Source organism: Periplaneta americana, chromosome 4, assembly GCF_040183065.1.
Source record: "Periplaneta americana isolate PAMFEO1 chromosome 4, P.americana_PAMFEO1_priV1, whole genome shotgun sequence".
In the NCBI taxonomy this organism is placed as follows: Eukaryota; Metazoa; Arthropoda; class Insecta; order Blattodea; family Blattidae; genus Periplaneta; species Periplaneta americana.
The window spans coordinates 91,408,389-91,426,427 of NC_091120.1; the positions used below are offsets into that span (position 1 = coordinate 91,408,389).

Here is an 18,039-nt window from a genome sequence, read left to right on the forward strand (position 1 = left end):
AATTGCGTTTTATGCTAAATTAAAAGTAGCAAAATGCATACTTTTAGGAATTTTTGCCCTATTATTGTTTGCACTAGTTCTTCTTTAATAAATTGACACAGAAAGATTTGAGAATTTCACCGGAAATTCACAAGGACCATGTCTGCAATACTTATCTTGCCCTGACACATATTGAATCACGAAAACAGTTTAGTCTGTATTGATTTAACTTATAATATTCCCGGTTTAATGAGAATGTCTGTTCCGGCCTCCATGTGTTTTTATGTACAGTGGATTGCGCGTAATTTACTTAATTAGCGAGTACAAATTAAAATTATAAAACAAAAATGTTTCTAGCCATACCGTAAGAGTCAGGCTCGTGGATGGTGTGGTCTTAGCAATAATATAACATAAAATTTGCAAGGACAGTTTACTAAATACAGTAAGTAACTTAATTCAAACCAATAAATAACACACAAGAGCAAAAAAAAAAAAAAAAAAAGAAGAAGAAGAAGAAGAAAGAAGAGAACAAGAGAGAAAAAACACATTGAATATAAATTGACAATCAGACAAAATCCAGTGATATTCAATAAAAACGTGAATATAGTTGACAGAAATAAAAAGTAAAAAATACACACATTTGTTAATATTATATATCATGAATAATTTTATAAATTCTTTTTTAAAAGGTTCGATTTTAAAATATTTCAAATTTGGAAAATGGTTTTTAATTTTATTATAAAGTCTTGGGCCGAAACTAGCACCATGTTTAAAAGAGCTGTACTTGTATGACATTTAGGCTCAATTAATAGGAAAATAGACTTTTGTCTTGGAATACGATATTCATGTCGATTAGATTTAAGTTTTATTTGATTTCTGTGACAGTAAGTTAGTAAACTATATTTACAAATTTCTTCAATAGTTAATACTTCAAAATCTGTATAAATTAAATTGTTGGGTAATCCATATTTTTAGTTAGACAAATTTTTATTAATCTTCTGTGTAATAAAATTAATGGATTAAGTACAGATGATGCTACTAGGTCCTTCGGTTAGTAGGACCATCTGCGTATTAGAACCAAGCTTAGCAGTACACGACAATATAGCCTATATATCTAATTCCGGTTAAGAGGACCAGCCGCTTTATTGGACCAAAACACATGGTCCCAACATGGTCCTACTAAACGGAATCCACTGTATTTCAATTTTTATCCAATGATTTCTATATTTAAAGCCAATTTTGTAATGTAGATGATTTTCATTCTTTTCTGCATATCAAAATCATTATTTTCTGTTTGCTGTTTCAGTTCCAAATTCTAACATTCACTTTCTCCAGTTTTATTTCCCTGCTGCAAAAATGAAGAAGATACATTTAGTTGTTACATTATTATTGATGTACTATATTTTTCACGTAGCAAATTACTGCTTAAATATTATGGAGATATTGAGTAACAATATGAATATTATTTTTGGGAACGAATCACAATGAACTACAAATTTTAACATTTTGTTTTGCTTCGAAATAAAAGTAGGCCTAGGCAATTCTTATTAATTCGTGTAGGTCTAACCTGAACCCGAATTTGAAATACAAAATGCCTATCACCATTTTCCGGAAACATCAGATTTCTATCTTCACAAAATAATACAAATTTTTGTATCTTCATTCCTCATAGAAAATTTTGTGATACCAAGCTTTCTAAGTGGTCCATTTTAATTGAAATGGATATGCAAAACACAAATGTGATGTCAGAATTTCAACCACTAAAATTAGTTGCTGTTGCGTGTATACAGGGTGGAAGTGAAATAGTCTTTCAGATTTTCAGAGCGAATACCTCATGTTGTATGTAACAAGAAACTGTAATATCATATTGGTGAAAAGTTCATAGCATTTTTCAGAAAGAAAATGTTTTCTTCCCAGATATTTAACACTCTCTTATTCGGTAACTATTGCGAGTAGGATCGTGATTTTTGTCTATATCGATAGGAAATCTAATAAAGAATAATTTATTCCTCTGGTGTATTTCAATAGCATGGACGGTTTTCGTGTAAATTTAATTAAACTAACCACTAATTTCAAGCCACTCTCGATGCGAGCAGATTGCAACTTCGAGCCAGAGAGCAGCTCACCTAGCGAGACAGATCGAGTTCGTTGGCCTCTTACATCTATAAGTATTACAAGAAGAGTGTGTTAGCGGCGATGTTTCCGGACTGATGAAACTTCCAACTTAATTTTCTAATTTAACCGTGCATTTAATCACAAAACATAATATAGGTTTTCTGTTCATTTAAGTGTACCCTATCGTCTCTTTGAACCTGGAACGTTATTTCACTTCCACTCTATACAATTCCAAAAATTTTACATTTCTACTGGAAATTTTAAAATTATTTTCTGGAATAATTTCGTTTCTGAGATAGAACCTTGAGGAATCTCCTCCTGCTCTCGCCGTTCATAGTTCCAAGCTTCAGTAGAAATAAATCCAGATGGAAGCGCAGAAAATGGATTTTTAAGGTATATTGCAGTCCATTACTTCAAATTCAGTTAAAAAATTTTCAAGCATTTCAATATAAAAATATATAAGGCAATTGGAGCATATACGTATGTTTGAATGCATAAAACTTCACTTTTTCTGTTTCAATTATTTTTCATCGAACATAGGTTTGTCATGTCGGTGCGGATTTTAGGCCCAGTGAAAATACCTTCGCTTAATTTTCCTTCACTCAATTGGAGGACTTGTCTCTTAAATATTGAAATGCACTTTTAAATTAAGACTTTGGTAAAGTTTTTCATAATGCTAACTTGTTATGAAACAGTGGTAGAAAATTTTTCTTAGATCTACAAGCGAATGATATTTTACACTAATTTCTCTAGGTACTAAACTTTTTTGAAACTTTTTTGCAGTGGTTCTTATTCCAGTTACAAGCCCAATGACTTGCAGGTATCAACATATCGATGGTCCAGAACCAGGGTGTTCTAAGTCCATCTTACTATTTTTTTCAGGAGAGCTATTTTAAGCTCCTGACATTCAAAGGTTCGTGAAACAATTTGGAATAGCTTCATAGCAACCTTATGGAGAAGAGTATTTATAATATGTGCAGACAAGAAAAAGAATTAGCTATAAACCTCTTAGTAGTATGTAGGCTAAGTGGTTATGTCAACGTTCCAAGAAAAAAAAAATTGCGTAACATAGTGGCGCTGGATCTCCATAAAAAAAATAAGATATTTTATCAATGAATGGAACGGAACAAAAAGGAGGGTGTAATTAAAAATCATAGGGAACATAATACTTCTGATGAATGGCGTCTCCTCATATAACTTACTGAATTGACAGTCTAAAGTCTTTCGGATTCTACATTAGAATAGGGAAATGATCATAAATTTCCATTCGAGAAAAGTTACGCAACTGTTTTTCATTAAAAATACAATGTCAACGTTCTCTTTTCCACTGACAACTCATTCACATCAACTTAGCGACAGAATTGTCCTCATAAACGAGACATATTGATTATAAATGTTTGTTTAGACTTAGCTCTTAAGGCTATTTTATGATCCAAAAATTTAAATTTTTTAAGTATGATGAGAGATGCCCCCAAGTGCCTTCATGCCATGTTACGGGGATACCTTTACCTTTTTACCTTTATGATGAGAGAGAGTGGTACACAGAACTGCACGCATTGTATTCTTCACCTGACATAATTAGGAACATTAAATCCAGACGTTTGAGATGGGCAGGGCATGTAGCACGTATGGGCGAATACAGATATGCATATAGAGTGTTAGTTGGGAGGCCGGAGGGAAAAAGATCTTTAGGGAGGCCGAGATGTAGATGGGAAGGTAATATTAAAATGGATTTGAGGGAGGTTGGGTATGTTGATAGAGAATGGATTAATCTTGCTCAGGATAGAGACCACTGGCGGGCTTATGTGAGGGCGGCAATGAACCTCCGGGTTCCTTAAAAGCCAGTAAGTAAGTATGATAAGAGTGGTAATCTCATTTTAGGAGTACCTGCGGATAACCAATATGAATTACAGTGAATTGCAATCACTATAATAAGAACTGTAGTGGCATGACGCAATGCAGGAAGCACCTAACAATAACAAACTAATCTCTCAGATTCATATGTAATACTTCATTAAATGAATTTCAGTAACATTAAAAAACTTAATTAACTAGATTCCGGCGTAGGTATATCTTCTGAATTTACTATGATTTATGATACTATCTACTACTGTATTATTTACTGTAGGCTACATACATACATACATACATACATACATACATACATACATACATACATACATACATACATATTTACATACATAACTATTCTGCACGAGGGCAGGTCTTTCACTGCAAACCCAGCATTCTCCAATCTTTCCTACTTTTTGCCTTCTTTGTCCCCGCGTATGATCTATGTATCTTAATGTCGTCTCTCATCTGATATCTTCTTCTGCCCCGAACTCTTCTCCCGTTCACCATTCCTTCCAGTGCATCCTTCAGTAGACAGTTTCTTCTCAGCCAGTGGCCCAACCAATTCCTTTTTTCTCTTCCTGATCAGTTTCAGGATCATTCTTTCTTCACCCACTCTTTCCAACGGAGATTAATTTCTTATTCTGTCTGTCCATTTCACACGCTTCATCCTTCTCCATATCCACATTTAAAATGCTTCTAGTCGCTTCTCTTCACTTCACGGTGATGCCCATATTTCTGCCTCATACAATGCACACTCCACACAAAGCGCTTCACTAGTATCTTCCTTATTTCTTTTTCCGAAGCTATTTATCAAATAAAAGGTAGGTAGAAATTCAACGATATTTCTCACGGTTTGTAAACTTTGACAATTTGTTTCCCTTTTATCACAGCTTAAAATGTTGTAGGCCTACTGATTTTTCCCTCGTTGTGGTAAATTTTCCACGATTTGGCAACCATATGGGATAAGTGGAAAGCGATATAGTATTATATGTACAGATACATGCGGAGGCAGAAATGCGATAATCTTCTAAGCCACATAATGCTACTGCTTCTGTTGTTGACGATTATTATGATTATGGTAATGATGGTTATGACTGCGATGGTACTTAACCTTTACATATTCTTTCATTATGCCTTTATTATATTGAAATTGACACATTTATTAAAGCCTTAATAAGCCTAATCTTAATATAACAGAGTTCAGGTTCGTATTGAAGTAACAGTACGTAGTTTCTATTTTCGCTGCAATAAGGAAACTCATATTTTAACAAAGAATGTGAGGATGTCCGCGTGATATTTCTGCTTTGTTCTTAGACCACGAACGGAAGGAGAGATATCTTTATAGGGATAAACTTCCTTCTTTTTTTCCCTCTCTTTCTCTTTCTATCTCGATCTTGTGTTCTTCCTGAAAACTGTTTTTCTTGGTTACTATTAGGTGCGGGTATGTACGTCAGAATCTGAGTTATCTGACAGTACTGGCGCACTTCCTTCGTTGCATAACCATTTTAAACAAAGTCATAGTTCACGAAACATGTACCAGTATCCACATGAAACTTTGGCCAATCGTTTTGTGCTTAACACTTAAGACATTTATAGGGAAGATGTAGAGACGCTCAAGGTGTAAAGTTTGTCTTCGTGACGTGATGTGCATTAATCAGGTGTATCATAAACTAGGGACCTCTACCATTACTAAGGTGTTCGTAGTTTTTCCTAAAGGGTGCCCCAATAAGAACGCCGGATTTAATAATATGAATAAATGCAAGAAAAATAGATAATAGATAACAGCGCCGCAAAACCAACAACAAGACAGTGACGCGATATCCCAACAATGTCTTGTTATTGTTGGGTTGGTGGCAATACTATCTACTGTTATCTGTTTTTGTTGCATTTATTCTTATTATTAATTCCGGCGTTCTTGTTGGGACATTTTTTATTTGTTAAAAAAATCTGTTAAGTTTGTTTTATAAATATTTTTAAAACTAGTACTTGACGGACTCTCGGTGCGATCCCAAGACGAGGGGTAGATACGACGTCAGCCTTTCATCAAATGCAACTCAAAACCCGTCCGACAACGGACAAACCCTACCCAAAACTTGAGACCAAAAACTTTAATGAGACCCATACCAGAGTAGCGGAAATGACTGTGTACCTGAGTTCAAACCCCGGTAGAGCCCGATCGCAAACTCGTGGCACCTGCGCGAAAGACGAATTGGCATCCACTTACATGGACTCGCCCAAGAATCTTGCTTGAGGGGTTCCATGGTAAAGAAATGTAAGGATTATTAGCAAGATACAAAGCCCTACAGTTATTATTGTTTTGAAGTCTAGCCTCCCACGTAGCGCGAAGAAGTCCTAGTTCTTTAACTTAAGGTTCACTTTGTAACTTAATATTGAATCTGGTGTATTAGATGGCAGTTGTAGAATTTCCGTATCAGCATTCCTCATTAATTTGTCTACATCGTTAATTATATCGCAGATCGTAATTGTGATGTGAATTTCTTTTACATTAATAGGCCTAAGTATAAAAAATATTGAGACTATTTCTTTTTTGTGTCCCGCGCCGTGGCGTCGTGGTCTAAGGCATCCTGCCTGAGACTCGGGTTACGGAATGCGCGCTGGTTCGAGTCCTCATGGGGGAAGAAATTTTCTCATGAAATTTCGGCCAGTGTATGGGACCAGTGCCCACCCAGCACGAAATCCTGTTACGCAAACCAGCTACAACGGAAGGGGGGGGACTCATCGTGCTAACCACACGATACCTCCATTCTGGTTGAATGATCGTCCACCTCTGCTTCGGCTTGTGGCCGTGAGGCCAGCAGCCGGCTGGTCGGTCTAGGCCCTTCGTGGGCTGTAACGCCACGGATTATTGTTATTATTATTATTATTATTATTATTATTATTATTATTATTATTATTTCTTTTTTGTGAATGTGAAAAGTTCGTTATTCTGGCTTCCGATATCTCAAAGTTCATTGAATTTTCCCACTTCTATAAATGAAGAGTGCGGCAAAGGCGTTGGTCTTATTTATAAGGCCGTTTACTGAGCACGTGGTGGTGTGATGGATACGGATCGATCACCGTTTGTCAATTTTTTCTATGCCATTTTAGTAATCATGGAACCGTGGAGTGCGCAGCATCGTGCTTCTGTTGTCGAGACATTTTTCAAGAATGGTGATTCTGTTGTCAAAACACCGCGCCTCTTTCGTCGCCGCGGAGCCGTTCCTAGTTGCAAAACTATATTAATATCATCAGCTTCTGATAAGAAACCTCTGATAAGAGGAGAACGAGACACTGTGACAGTGAATAGTAAACGCTCGTCGAAAATACTGACGAGATTTCTTCAACCAGAACTGCGTAGCCGTTTTCGTGGGATTAATAGACAGATTGTATGGTTTCAGAAAGATAGTGCCACGGCTCATACGGTTGGAAACTCCATGAATGTTCTGCGCTTAAGTTTCTGTCTTCCCCCTTCGTCTGACCTCACCATCTGCGACCATTTTCTGTGGGGTTACTGAAGTCAGAAGTGTATATAATCAGGCCCCAAAATAATCGATGATCTGAAGACTGACACTGCTCAGAAATCGCCAACGTTGATGATAAATTGTTGGAAAGAGCGACACATAACTTCAGGAAGACTTGGAGAGTGCATGGAAAGGGACGAACTAATTTGAGGAACGTAAGTAAAGAAAAAAGTCTAAATGTATGTACCAACATCAAAGTGGCATATATAGCCAGGTTTTGGAAGTAATAAATTTGTTGTTATTTATGTATCCACTGTGTTATTTACTCATGAAAATTGTTCAACTCTTCTGCAGCACCCTGTATAAATATAAAGTGTCACAGGTGATTTTGTATATTCTACCATTATGTTTGTATCTCAAAGCCACTTTTACGCAATAACTTCTGAAGTCTTGTGCTTTTGTTGTTTCTTGTGCATCCCGTCAGTCACTGAACTGTACCACTCATCTCTAGTAGGAAGTCTATCGATGTTTACTGTCATTTGTTTTAAGGAAAACTAAAAAAAAACTCAGTACATCTCAGGGTGTGGACTCTTCCTTTCTGTATCAGAATGATATCACTTATGTTGATAATTTGTGTTTTGGCGGTGAATCCCATGTCCATGCCCTGATAGAAAGGGCAAATACGTAATCAAGTTTCCTCGTTGGTATATAAAGATACTATAAAGCTCAACAAGGGATATTCGGATCTTAAATGTTGTGTCTGTAAGTCAGGAGTTGAACGGTTTGTTTTATTTTAACTTGTAAGTAGCACTATGCCAATTTATTTTAGATTTATTTCAGATTTGAATACTTTATTCAGAAAAATAAATGTTAAGCATAGGATGCTTGTAGTTAGCAATACTATAATGTAACAAGTTTATTATAATAATATTACAGAAATTGCACCAAGTGGTGAAGTATTAGTTACTTTATGCTCGACCATGCCGAAATGTAGTAATTATACACCTGGTAGCAGTCCTTTAATGCATGCCATTAAAGTACACCTATTCATTAAAGTTCAGGTTTTCGATTATTCTCGGATATGCAATCGAAAGACAACGAGCGAAACGTCACGGAGGCTGGAAATCCAATACTGTCGGAGAAGGTTATGTTATGTTACTATAATAATTAGCGTTAATTGTAAATAATATTCAAATAATTCAATTTGTCATCTCGTTTTTCAATTCTAAATCAATTTCCAGGTTATATCAAAATTAGTTCATGTTACATTACATCAAGGTCAATGACATTATTGTTCTTTGGAAAAAAATCAATACTTTCGCGTCTGCGCACATCTCACAATTAACGAGCTATGAACAAGGTCACTTCCGATCTTCTGTCAGATACAAATAAAATGAATACTTCTGAATAATTTCAAGTTAGAAATATGGTCGAGCATAAAAAGTCGTATGAAACTTGCCTATAATGGTAATTAAGACGCTCGTATGAAAATTATGAAACTCGCTCGCGCTCGTTTCATAAACAAACATACTTGCGTCTTAATTACTATCATTATATGCTCGTTGCATAATGTACTATTTATGTACTGTGACTAGTAAATTAATAATATGGACACAGAATAGAAATTATTATTTTTATTAACCTGCAAAAATGAATATTTTTAACGAAACGATACCATTTTCATGCGTACTGGTGCTTAAATATCCAGATGGACTCTTAAGTTTATACGTAGATACCAGAAAAACTATACTTCAACTATATTCCATGGAATATAAATGTGAGATATAATATAAAATAAAAACCTACTTACGTATCTGTAACAGTTAAGATATTTCAGTACCACAAATGACCGACATATACTACGTAGGGAATGTAATATCTAGGCCTATATGTTTGTGTGCTCATGTATTTATTTATCTACTTATTTATTTATTTATTTTTATGTATTTATGTAGTTATAGAATAAGCATATTCATATATGTAATATTGCGTTATCAGTGAATTATCGATGAAAGTTAAATATTGATTCAAACTCTCAAAGAACTAGATATTTCAAATAGGAAGTTCCTACTGGAATAATATGAGTTTTGAGTAGAATAATTGGTTGTACATAAGGTACATGTCTATACTAATATTTTCACGTATTTTTTGACTATCCAATTTATTTTTATAAGTCAGTAATTTAAAAAAATTGGCGACAAATATACATAATTGTAATTACATAGTGAAAATCTTTTCCTTTTTCACTTTATCGTGTTAACATTCCTATGTGTTTCATTCTCAAAGACAACTTCCCCCCCCCCTTTTTATGTTCTCTGACTCTCGACTGTTCATGGCTTCTAACTCGATATATTCTTAGTTATATTTCACTTTCGCGCTTACGGAACATCTTTTCAATTAATTACGTATAAGATTTCATTTCGAATTGTAGTATTTTATGTAATTAATAAATAACATAAATATTTTATGTATTACCACTCACAATTTCATAAACTATAATTCTTCTATTAATTTTATTTTAAACAATAATTCTTCTATTAATTTTATTTATTTCTTTAAGCCATAAATTCCGAACGGCGTCCTGTGATTAGGGAAATATCGCGAGATACCGGTAACAAAAAATACTACTTACATGTGAAAAGTCCGTCAGATGAACAGTCTGGAGGCACATGTTAATCCTACATAAATATTCAATGTTTTTTCTACATAAATGCTATTAATATCTTACTCTTATTACGTACCTAGTTATTCAATCATTTAATACAACAGTCTTCACTATTACACCTCACATAACTTGTGTCTTTCTTCTTTCCACTTTGTAACTTACGTTGACGTCCCACTCTGCTCCATTGATCATAGAGTTGCATCCTGAATCTGGTTTTTGGACGTCCGCTGTTCCTCCGTCCTATTCTTGGGTCCTATTATGTTGACTTATACTTCCATCTAGATGGGTCCATTCTTAACGCTCCAATAATTAAATTTCATTACCAGATTAGAAAGCTAATTCTATGGTTATATCTGAGGCTATCAAGTGCAAACTCGCCTTATCCAAAATAAAAATAAAAAATGAGTTAGATATGGGATGTTGTACTTCTTGCAGCTCTCTATCTACTGATATAGTCTGTTTGTGCAAATCTTGTCTAATTCCTCTTCCATAGAAAACTACTATCAAATGCAAAACTGTCCATATCCATAACGGTTTTTCCTGTTTTCTGTCAGATCACTTTACCTGGATAAAGCGAGTTTTGCATTTGATAGCTTCATCTTATTCTTACATAATAAAACTGATGGTTTTGTTTAATTTCATATCCAAATAAATTAATATGAAATATTTCTTGAATGAGCTCTGATGTCAAAAAGGTATATATTAGGGTAAGGTTGCCATCATTGGACCAGCGCCACGGATGGACCACTTCTGTAACTTTTGTCCTTCTGATAATTGCTGCGATCTGGTGAGTTTATTTAGTACTTCCGTGTACAAAGAAGCTGCCATATTAGTTACGAGGTTCTGGAAGAGTTCAGACGCACGTGCTGTGTTCGTAAAGTTATTTCAACATTGTGATATTGTATCGAGCATAATTTTAAAGTTCATACGACAAGAAGATACACGTTTTTATAGCGCTCAACTTACTTCATTGGGAAGTGTGATTTATCTGCTTTGCATTGATATATTTAGATACGTTGTTGAATTTTCAGCTTTGCCATACACAAGCGGAGAGTAGAAACGTGCACTGTTTCCACCATTGGACCACTAAGTGATTCCATGAATGGACCACTGGTCCATCCATGGGCACGCCTTAATATAAATGAACAACATGTCTATTTGAGCTTTATCTTGACTTATATAGCTTATTAACTAATAATTAAACACAAATATATTTTATTGTGGTCCACTCAGTGGCCGAGTGGTTAGAACGCGCACATTTTACCGCTGGGGTTCCGAGCTCGCGTCTCGATCACTCATGGTACATGGTACGGGCCTTTCCACGGTGCAGAAGAGGACCAGAAAAGTAATAGCCAAGAAAGGAAAACAACAAGTCGGGTCCATTGCAAGCGGAGAGAGAGGTATGACTACTACTGCTGTCTGTTGTGCCAGTGCTGCTGGCCAATATATTCCACCGATGCTGATATTCAAGCGTACTCGAGCTAAGGATGAACTAATGGATGGAGCACCACCGGGAACAGTGTTTGCATTCAACCCAGATAGTGGCTACATATACAAAGAGTTGTTTGTAAAATATTTACATCATTTTATAGACACTGTAAAACTATCGAATGACCATAAAGTACTACTTCTCTTGGATGGTCATACAACACACACTAAAAATCCTGAAGCACTGGATCTTGCTCGACAGTGTAGGATTGTACTACTTTCCCTTCCAGGCCATACAACACACAGACTCTAACCCTTAGACGTCTCTTTCTTTAAGCCATTAAGCTGCTATTACATTGATGAAATGGAGAAATGGTTGAGGTTACATCCAGGACGAGCAGTAACCCAATTTTAGGTGGCTGAATTATTTGGGAAGGCATATGGGAGAGCAGCTACTGTTGGGACAGCAATTAATGGCTTTGCCCGTGCTGGAGTGTGGCCTGTAGACAGAGATGTCTTCAAAGATCATCTTTTTCTACTGCAACTGTACTGCAACCCAGTCCAGTGGTCGAGGAAGTGCCAGTAGCAAAAGATACATCAACAGGAACAAAAACAACAGCATCAAGAACCACAGTAGCGACCTGTTCAATCACAGAGAAAATTCCAGCAGTAGAAGCAACGACATCAACAAAGAAGACATCGACTGTAGGAACAGCAGCATCAACAAATACAGCAGCAATCAATCCGATGTGTGAGAAAGTGCCAGGAGCAGAAACAACAGGAAATGAATCAGCTGGAGGAGCAGCAACGCAGATAAAAGTAACCGAAGGTCCAGGGAAGGACAACAATTTCACTGGCTCTAGTAGTCCGACAACAAGTAGACCTAGGCCTAATTATAATTTGGTCGTTCCTGTCGCTGAATTATCTCCTTTGCCAAAAGCAGCTACTGCTGTTGCAAGCACAAGAGGAAAGAAAGGCACACAAAAAGCTCTCGTCCTGACAAGTTCTCCGTACAAGCAGCAGTTAAGCAAATCATCAACAGGTTTGAAAATTAACATATCCTTCAAGTGAAGATAAGAAAGTTCGTCGGAGTACCAATAATGACTGGTATTGTGAAATATGTCAAAGTCGGTCAGTGGAGGACACGATCCAGTGTATGACATGCAGGCAGTGGGTACATGAAAACTGTGCAGGAATGAAAAAGAATGTGAAAAAAAAATATTTTTGTTTGAATTGCATATAAGGAACTGTACAAACGTGAAAATATTGTAAAAAATATTTTTGTTTGAATTGCATTTAGAAAAACTGTCCAAGACATCAAGGTAAAAATAGAATTTATTTACTGCCTGCTACATGATTCAAGTTACAGTGACAACATGTTGTTTACCACTGTGAGATGTGAAACCAGTAATTTTATAACCCATATTTCTGAACACATGCAGGTTTATTCATCTTTGAACTTTTTAAAAATTCAGTTGCATTGGGTATGATTGTATTTGTTTATCTAACCATCTGTATCATTTAAAATAAACCAAATGCCAAATATTTTGTTATATACATCATTCAGAGTGTGTTTAGGAAGAAATGTTTTCATGAAACCCGATGGTCCATTCATAGAACCCAACTGGTCCATTGGTGGCGCTAGGTCTCCATGAATGGACCGCTAGGCGAAAAATTAAAACCGTTCATTGTTTTTTTCGAAGTTGTATTTCGATATTGATTATTATACAGTTGATAGTCCTTCATACCAGGAATTCATGAAATTTAAAATCATAATATTTGACTCAATAGTTTTTCTTAAATTCGATAAAGAAGTTATGTGGTCCATTGATGGCAACCTTACCCTATGTAACTCTGAGGCATAGAAAGGGTACTTTTCTGGAAGCGGAACAAACCTGATAAGACTTAACCTTTCAATATAATGACAATGATGTGGAATAGACAAGACCAAAGACTTACGTCTTCATAACATGTGCGTAACTATTTTTACAGAATATTCAGACACAAGTAGTTCTCAGAATGAAGCTCCTTCTCACGGTTGTGTCTTTGATTGTTGCGACGGATTTCGTCTCGTCATACTCGGCATACAGGCATGCTCCATACGAATTAGAAGATCGTGATCTCGTACCCAAAGACTACTATGGCACTGAAGTTGAGGAACAACCTCTTCAGCAAGAAGAAAACTATGACACTTTGTCCTCAGAAGAAAGAATGACTGACCCGCAGGAGTATAACATGTTTATGGTAAGTGTTCTTCTTTGCAAATACAGAAATTATTTAACTTGTGAAAGAAGATATGAAACGGACTTCATGACTCATATGAACTTATACCCCTATGTAATGTCCTTCATATTGTAATTCATTAACAATACATAATACTTCAGAGTAGTAAATCATCTGTCATGGGGTATATGATAGTTCTGAACTTGAATATAAATTGTAGTTGTAATAAGAAATTAGAACTCACATTTTTTATTGTTCATATATAGTATTTGCTTCAGCGATAAAAATAAGAAGAATCAACCACGATGATCTGTTAAGGAGATCAAATTAGGTTCTTTGCAAATACGACTTCAACAAGCTACAATAAAATTGACAATTTTGGTAAGAAGAGCTAAGATTTAAATTAATTTTCAAGATGTTCAACATACTTCTTTTTTCAAAATTGACAATTTCGGTAAGAAGAGCTGAAGATTTAAATTAATTTTCAAGATGTTCAACATACTTTTTTTCGAAAATAACATGGGAGTTATACCTAGATATGTTCACTGTAGTATGGAACAATATACGTCTACATGTGTATTTTTATAAAATTTCTATTACGAAGATCGGGATGTCTGGACTGAAAATAAAGTGAGGAGTTTTTTGAGCTACGAAAGAGAGTATGGGTTATTTAGATACAAATAAACTGATTTTCCATAAAAGCACTATAACGAAGCAGCGACAAAAATTATATGGTTAACTAATTAAACATAGGTCCCGCGCCGTGGCGTCGTGGTCTAAGGCATCCTGCCTAGGACTCGCGTTACGGAATGCGCGCTGGTTCGAGTCCTCATGGGGGAAGAAATTTTTTCATGAAATTTAGGCCAGTGTATGGGAACTGGTGCCCACCCAGCATCCACTTGGGAAGCTACGATAGGTAACCAAATCTGGTTACGCAAACCAGCTATAACGGCTGGAGGGCTCATCGTGCCAACCACACGATACCTCCATTCTTGTTGGATGATTGTTCATCTCTGCTTCGGCATGTGGCCTTGAAGCCAGCAGCCGGCTGGTCGGTCTTGGCCCTTCGTGGGCTGTAGCGCCACGGATTATTATAATTAAACATAGACCTAATACTATTTCAGAATTTTATAAAGTGATACACATTGAAACAAAACACTAACTTCACAATTGGTTTGAATTGGAAAGATACCTTCTAATCGATTTTTGTTTACTCTATCTCTCATATTATGTTCTTTGCCATCTCTTATACTTAATCTTTCTCTGTTTGATGATACTTTTGGCATCATTATTGATTAGTTTGTGAGCTTATAGATCAACAGAACACATGCTGGTCGATTTCTGCTAGCATTGTGGGCTCTCGTACGTCTTTTTCCGTCTGTTACATTTAATCCTTTTCTGATTGGTGCCTTTTACTTTGTGATTTGATAGATCGAAACACATCTTTCAACACTATCGCATGAAGAAAATATTAGTCGAGGTATTACTAATTCGATTCAAAATTAGACTAGACTAAAATCATTTTTAACTACCATAATTAATAATGTTAACTACAACATAATTCCTAACTAATATATTTGTGATTATTACTTATCTCCCCGAAACACTAGGTACAGTGCTACTGCACCACCTAAATCATATATAAAGTAGTAATAGTAACAGTAGTAGTACCGGTGCTTATAGTAGCCTAGTAGTGGTAGCAGTAGACCTAATAGTAGTACAATAAAACCTCCCTAAAACGAAACGTGATCGTTCCAGAATTTTTTTTCCGTTTTCACAGGTTTTCGTTTTACAAAGGATTGAGTTTTGGCAAAACTAAGAATAGACTACTGCAATATGCTCACTATAGGAAGAACACAATGAAGAAATAATTTGGAATAAAAGTTAATAAGGTACATGAAAAGTGAATTTTATTTTCATAATTATTAACTTACGTAATTGCAGCCTCTCTCTCTCTCCCTCCCTTTCTGCGCTCTAGTTTCTTGGCCCCCACATTTCTAGTGCATTCCAGCGACATTTTTTTTTTTTTAGAGGGAACGTTGTAGGATTTCCTTCGCGTCCTGCATCAATTTAGAGTGTAAATTGCTCCCTGATCCATCGGTTGTGTAACTGAAGTTGTGTTTGGTGCCAAAATAGATTAACTTCACTTCAGACAAATTAATCCTTGGATGGCAGGTAGCATTGTCTAAAAACAGCATGACCTTACGACCTTGACGTTTCATTGCTCCATTAAAAGAAAGAAGCCACTCTTCCATGATAGAACTGGTCATCTAGGCTTTTTTATTAAATCGCACAGTTTTACTTTATTCGCACTGTTATTTATTGGCATATTAACACAAAACTCAGAATAAATAAACGGAAATGTGAAACTAAATTGACACTACACTACAATTATTCGCAGATTTATTCTACTCGCACTGTCCTTTATCACTGTATTGGCTTACTGAGAATAAATTTACGAAAATGCAAGAGGATTGGAAGAATTAACTTTAAAGAAGGTCAGTAACCAGCCCGAGTCCTTGACAATAAGCACAGAATAGTGGCATGGTTAGAGAAGCTTCACCCCCAACGCCTCACAAAGAATAGCTAAAGCCTTCCAGATCATTGCATGTACAGTCACAAAAAAATATGCGATGCTTCGTACAATATTATCGCAAAATTAAAAATGGTTTGATAGAATTTAGCAACAGTTACGCTTGAAATTATCCGTTTTAGTCAGGTTTTTTACCTAAATGGTGCCCAAAAATGATTCCGTTTTCGCGTTAGGCAGTTTTCCGTTTTAAAGTATTATTTTACATAGGAAATCATTCCGTTCCCAAATTTATTTTTCGTTTGTGCAGGTTTCCTTTTTATAGAGGGTACGTTTTAGCAAGGTTTTACTGCAATAATAATGTTATTAGTTATTGTAGTAGTAGTAGTAGTAGTAGTAGTAGTAGTAGTAGTAGTAGTGATAGCAGTAGACTTAATAGTATTAGTAATTGTAGTGGTAATAATAATAATAGAGTATAGTAGTAGTAATAATAGTAGTACTACCGGTACTTGTAGTAGTACTGATAGTAGTTGGCCTAATAGTAGTAATAATAATAGTATTAGTAATTGTAGTGGTAATAATAATAATAATAGTGGTAATAATAGTAGTAGTAGTAGTAGTAGTAAGTAGTAGTAGTAGTAGTAGTTAGTAGTGCTTTATTTAATAATGTCGAAATTCGACATGGGCAAAGAGTGCTCAACACATTTTATCTAATCCCTGTATTAAGCTCAATGTTATTTCAGACTGCGTAAATCTACAATGCGGAAAACACAGTTTTATTTATCTCTTGCAGAAAGTAATTCCAAAAATCTGCTCGGTCTTTAAAATTTATTACTTTCGGCTGGATTTAAGCGCTCTAACTTTGGTTTAATTGTTGGCATTGTAACCACTAGATCACAGAGCCCATCTCCTGCGAACTACAGACCATAATATCTCCCGTGTTTTCTCTCCACTCTGACGAATTTTTTTCTTTCAGAGAAAAGCTAAGATTCGCGCAAAAAGGCAGCTCACGACAAGCATCACCCGCGACGCCGACACGGGGGTGACAAAACTAGAAGGTGGAATACAGCGCAATCTGATCAATAGAGGGCCCCATAGTCTGGACGTGAACGGCTTCATTTCGAAGTCTTTTGGGCCCTCTGGTCGTGGCCAACGCCCCGTGTTCGGCGGAGGACTTTCGTACATGCACTCCAACAGAGGGGGCGCGGAGATATCTGTGAGTCGCCAGAACCCCTTCGGAGGAACCGAACTGTCTGCCAAGGCTCAAGGAAATCTGTACAGGAGTCGCAATGGGCGCACCAACCTCGATGCAAATTTCAACTATTCCAGACGTTTCGGCGGACCGTTTGGTTCTTCCAGGCCTAGTTTCGGGGGAGGTCTTACCTTGACCCATCGCTTTTAGATGATCAGCAACAGAGTCGCGGTGGTCTGATATCCAAATTTTACCAAAGAAGAATTCGTTTATATGCTCATGAATTCTATGTATTATCTTATAATAAAAGTGCTTTTGAATGCCATAGCTATGTTTATTTAGGGGTTTCCTACTCTTGTTAGGAATCTTCTCTCATTACTAGAGACCGGATTTTAAAGGAAATCCCTTTTTTTTATTTCAACACGAAGAATGAAATAATTAATTACGATGTTTAAAAATATCTTCAATCGACCAAATTATGTGGTTTTGACTTCCCCCCTTTTTCCATTTTTAAAGTCCATATTCCCTTTTTTCTCCTTTTTAAAAACATCTTTTATTTTGGTCCTTTTTTAACAGAATATCGCAAACATTT

The 18,039-nt window shown here is 36.0% G+C and overlaps 1 protein-coding gene across 2 annotated transcripts; it reads left to right on the plus strand.

Annotated features, from left to right (window-relative positions):
* Window positions 1–7,483: 7,483 nt before the first annotated feature.
* Window positions 7,484–17,772, plus strand: LOC138698047 (attacin-B-like). 2 transcript variants are annotated; one of them, XM_069823732.1, is made up of 3 exons: window positions 7,484–7,624; window positions 13,495–13,746; window positions 17,232–17,772. In XM_069823732.1, exons 2-3 carry the CDS (start codon window positions 13,522–13,524, stop codon window positions 17,655–17,657), a joined length of 651 nt encoding a protein of 216 aa, XP_069679833.1. In that variant the 5' UTR covers window positions 7,484–7,624; window positions 13,495–13,521; the 3' UTR covers window positions 17,658–17,772. The 2 variants fall into 2 exon arrangements, with proteins under 2 accessions (XP_069679833.1, XP_069679832.1); XM_069823731.1 differs by lacking the exon at window positions 7,484–7,624 and adding an exon at window positions 8,085–8,209.
* Window positions 17,773–18,039: the final 267 nt, after the last annotated feature.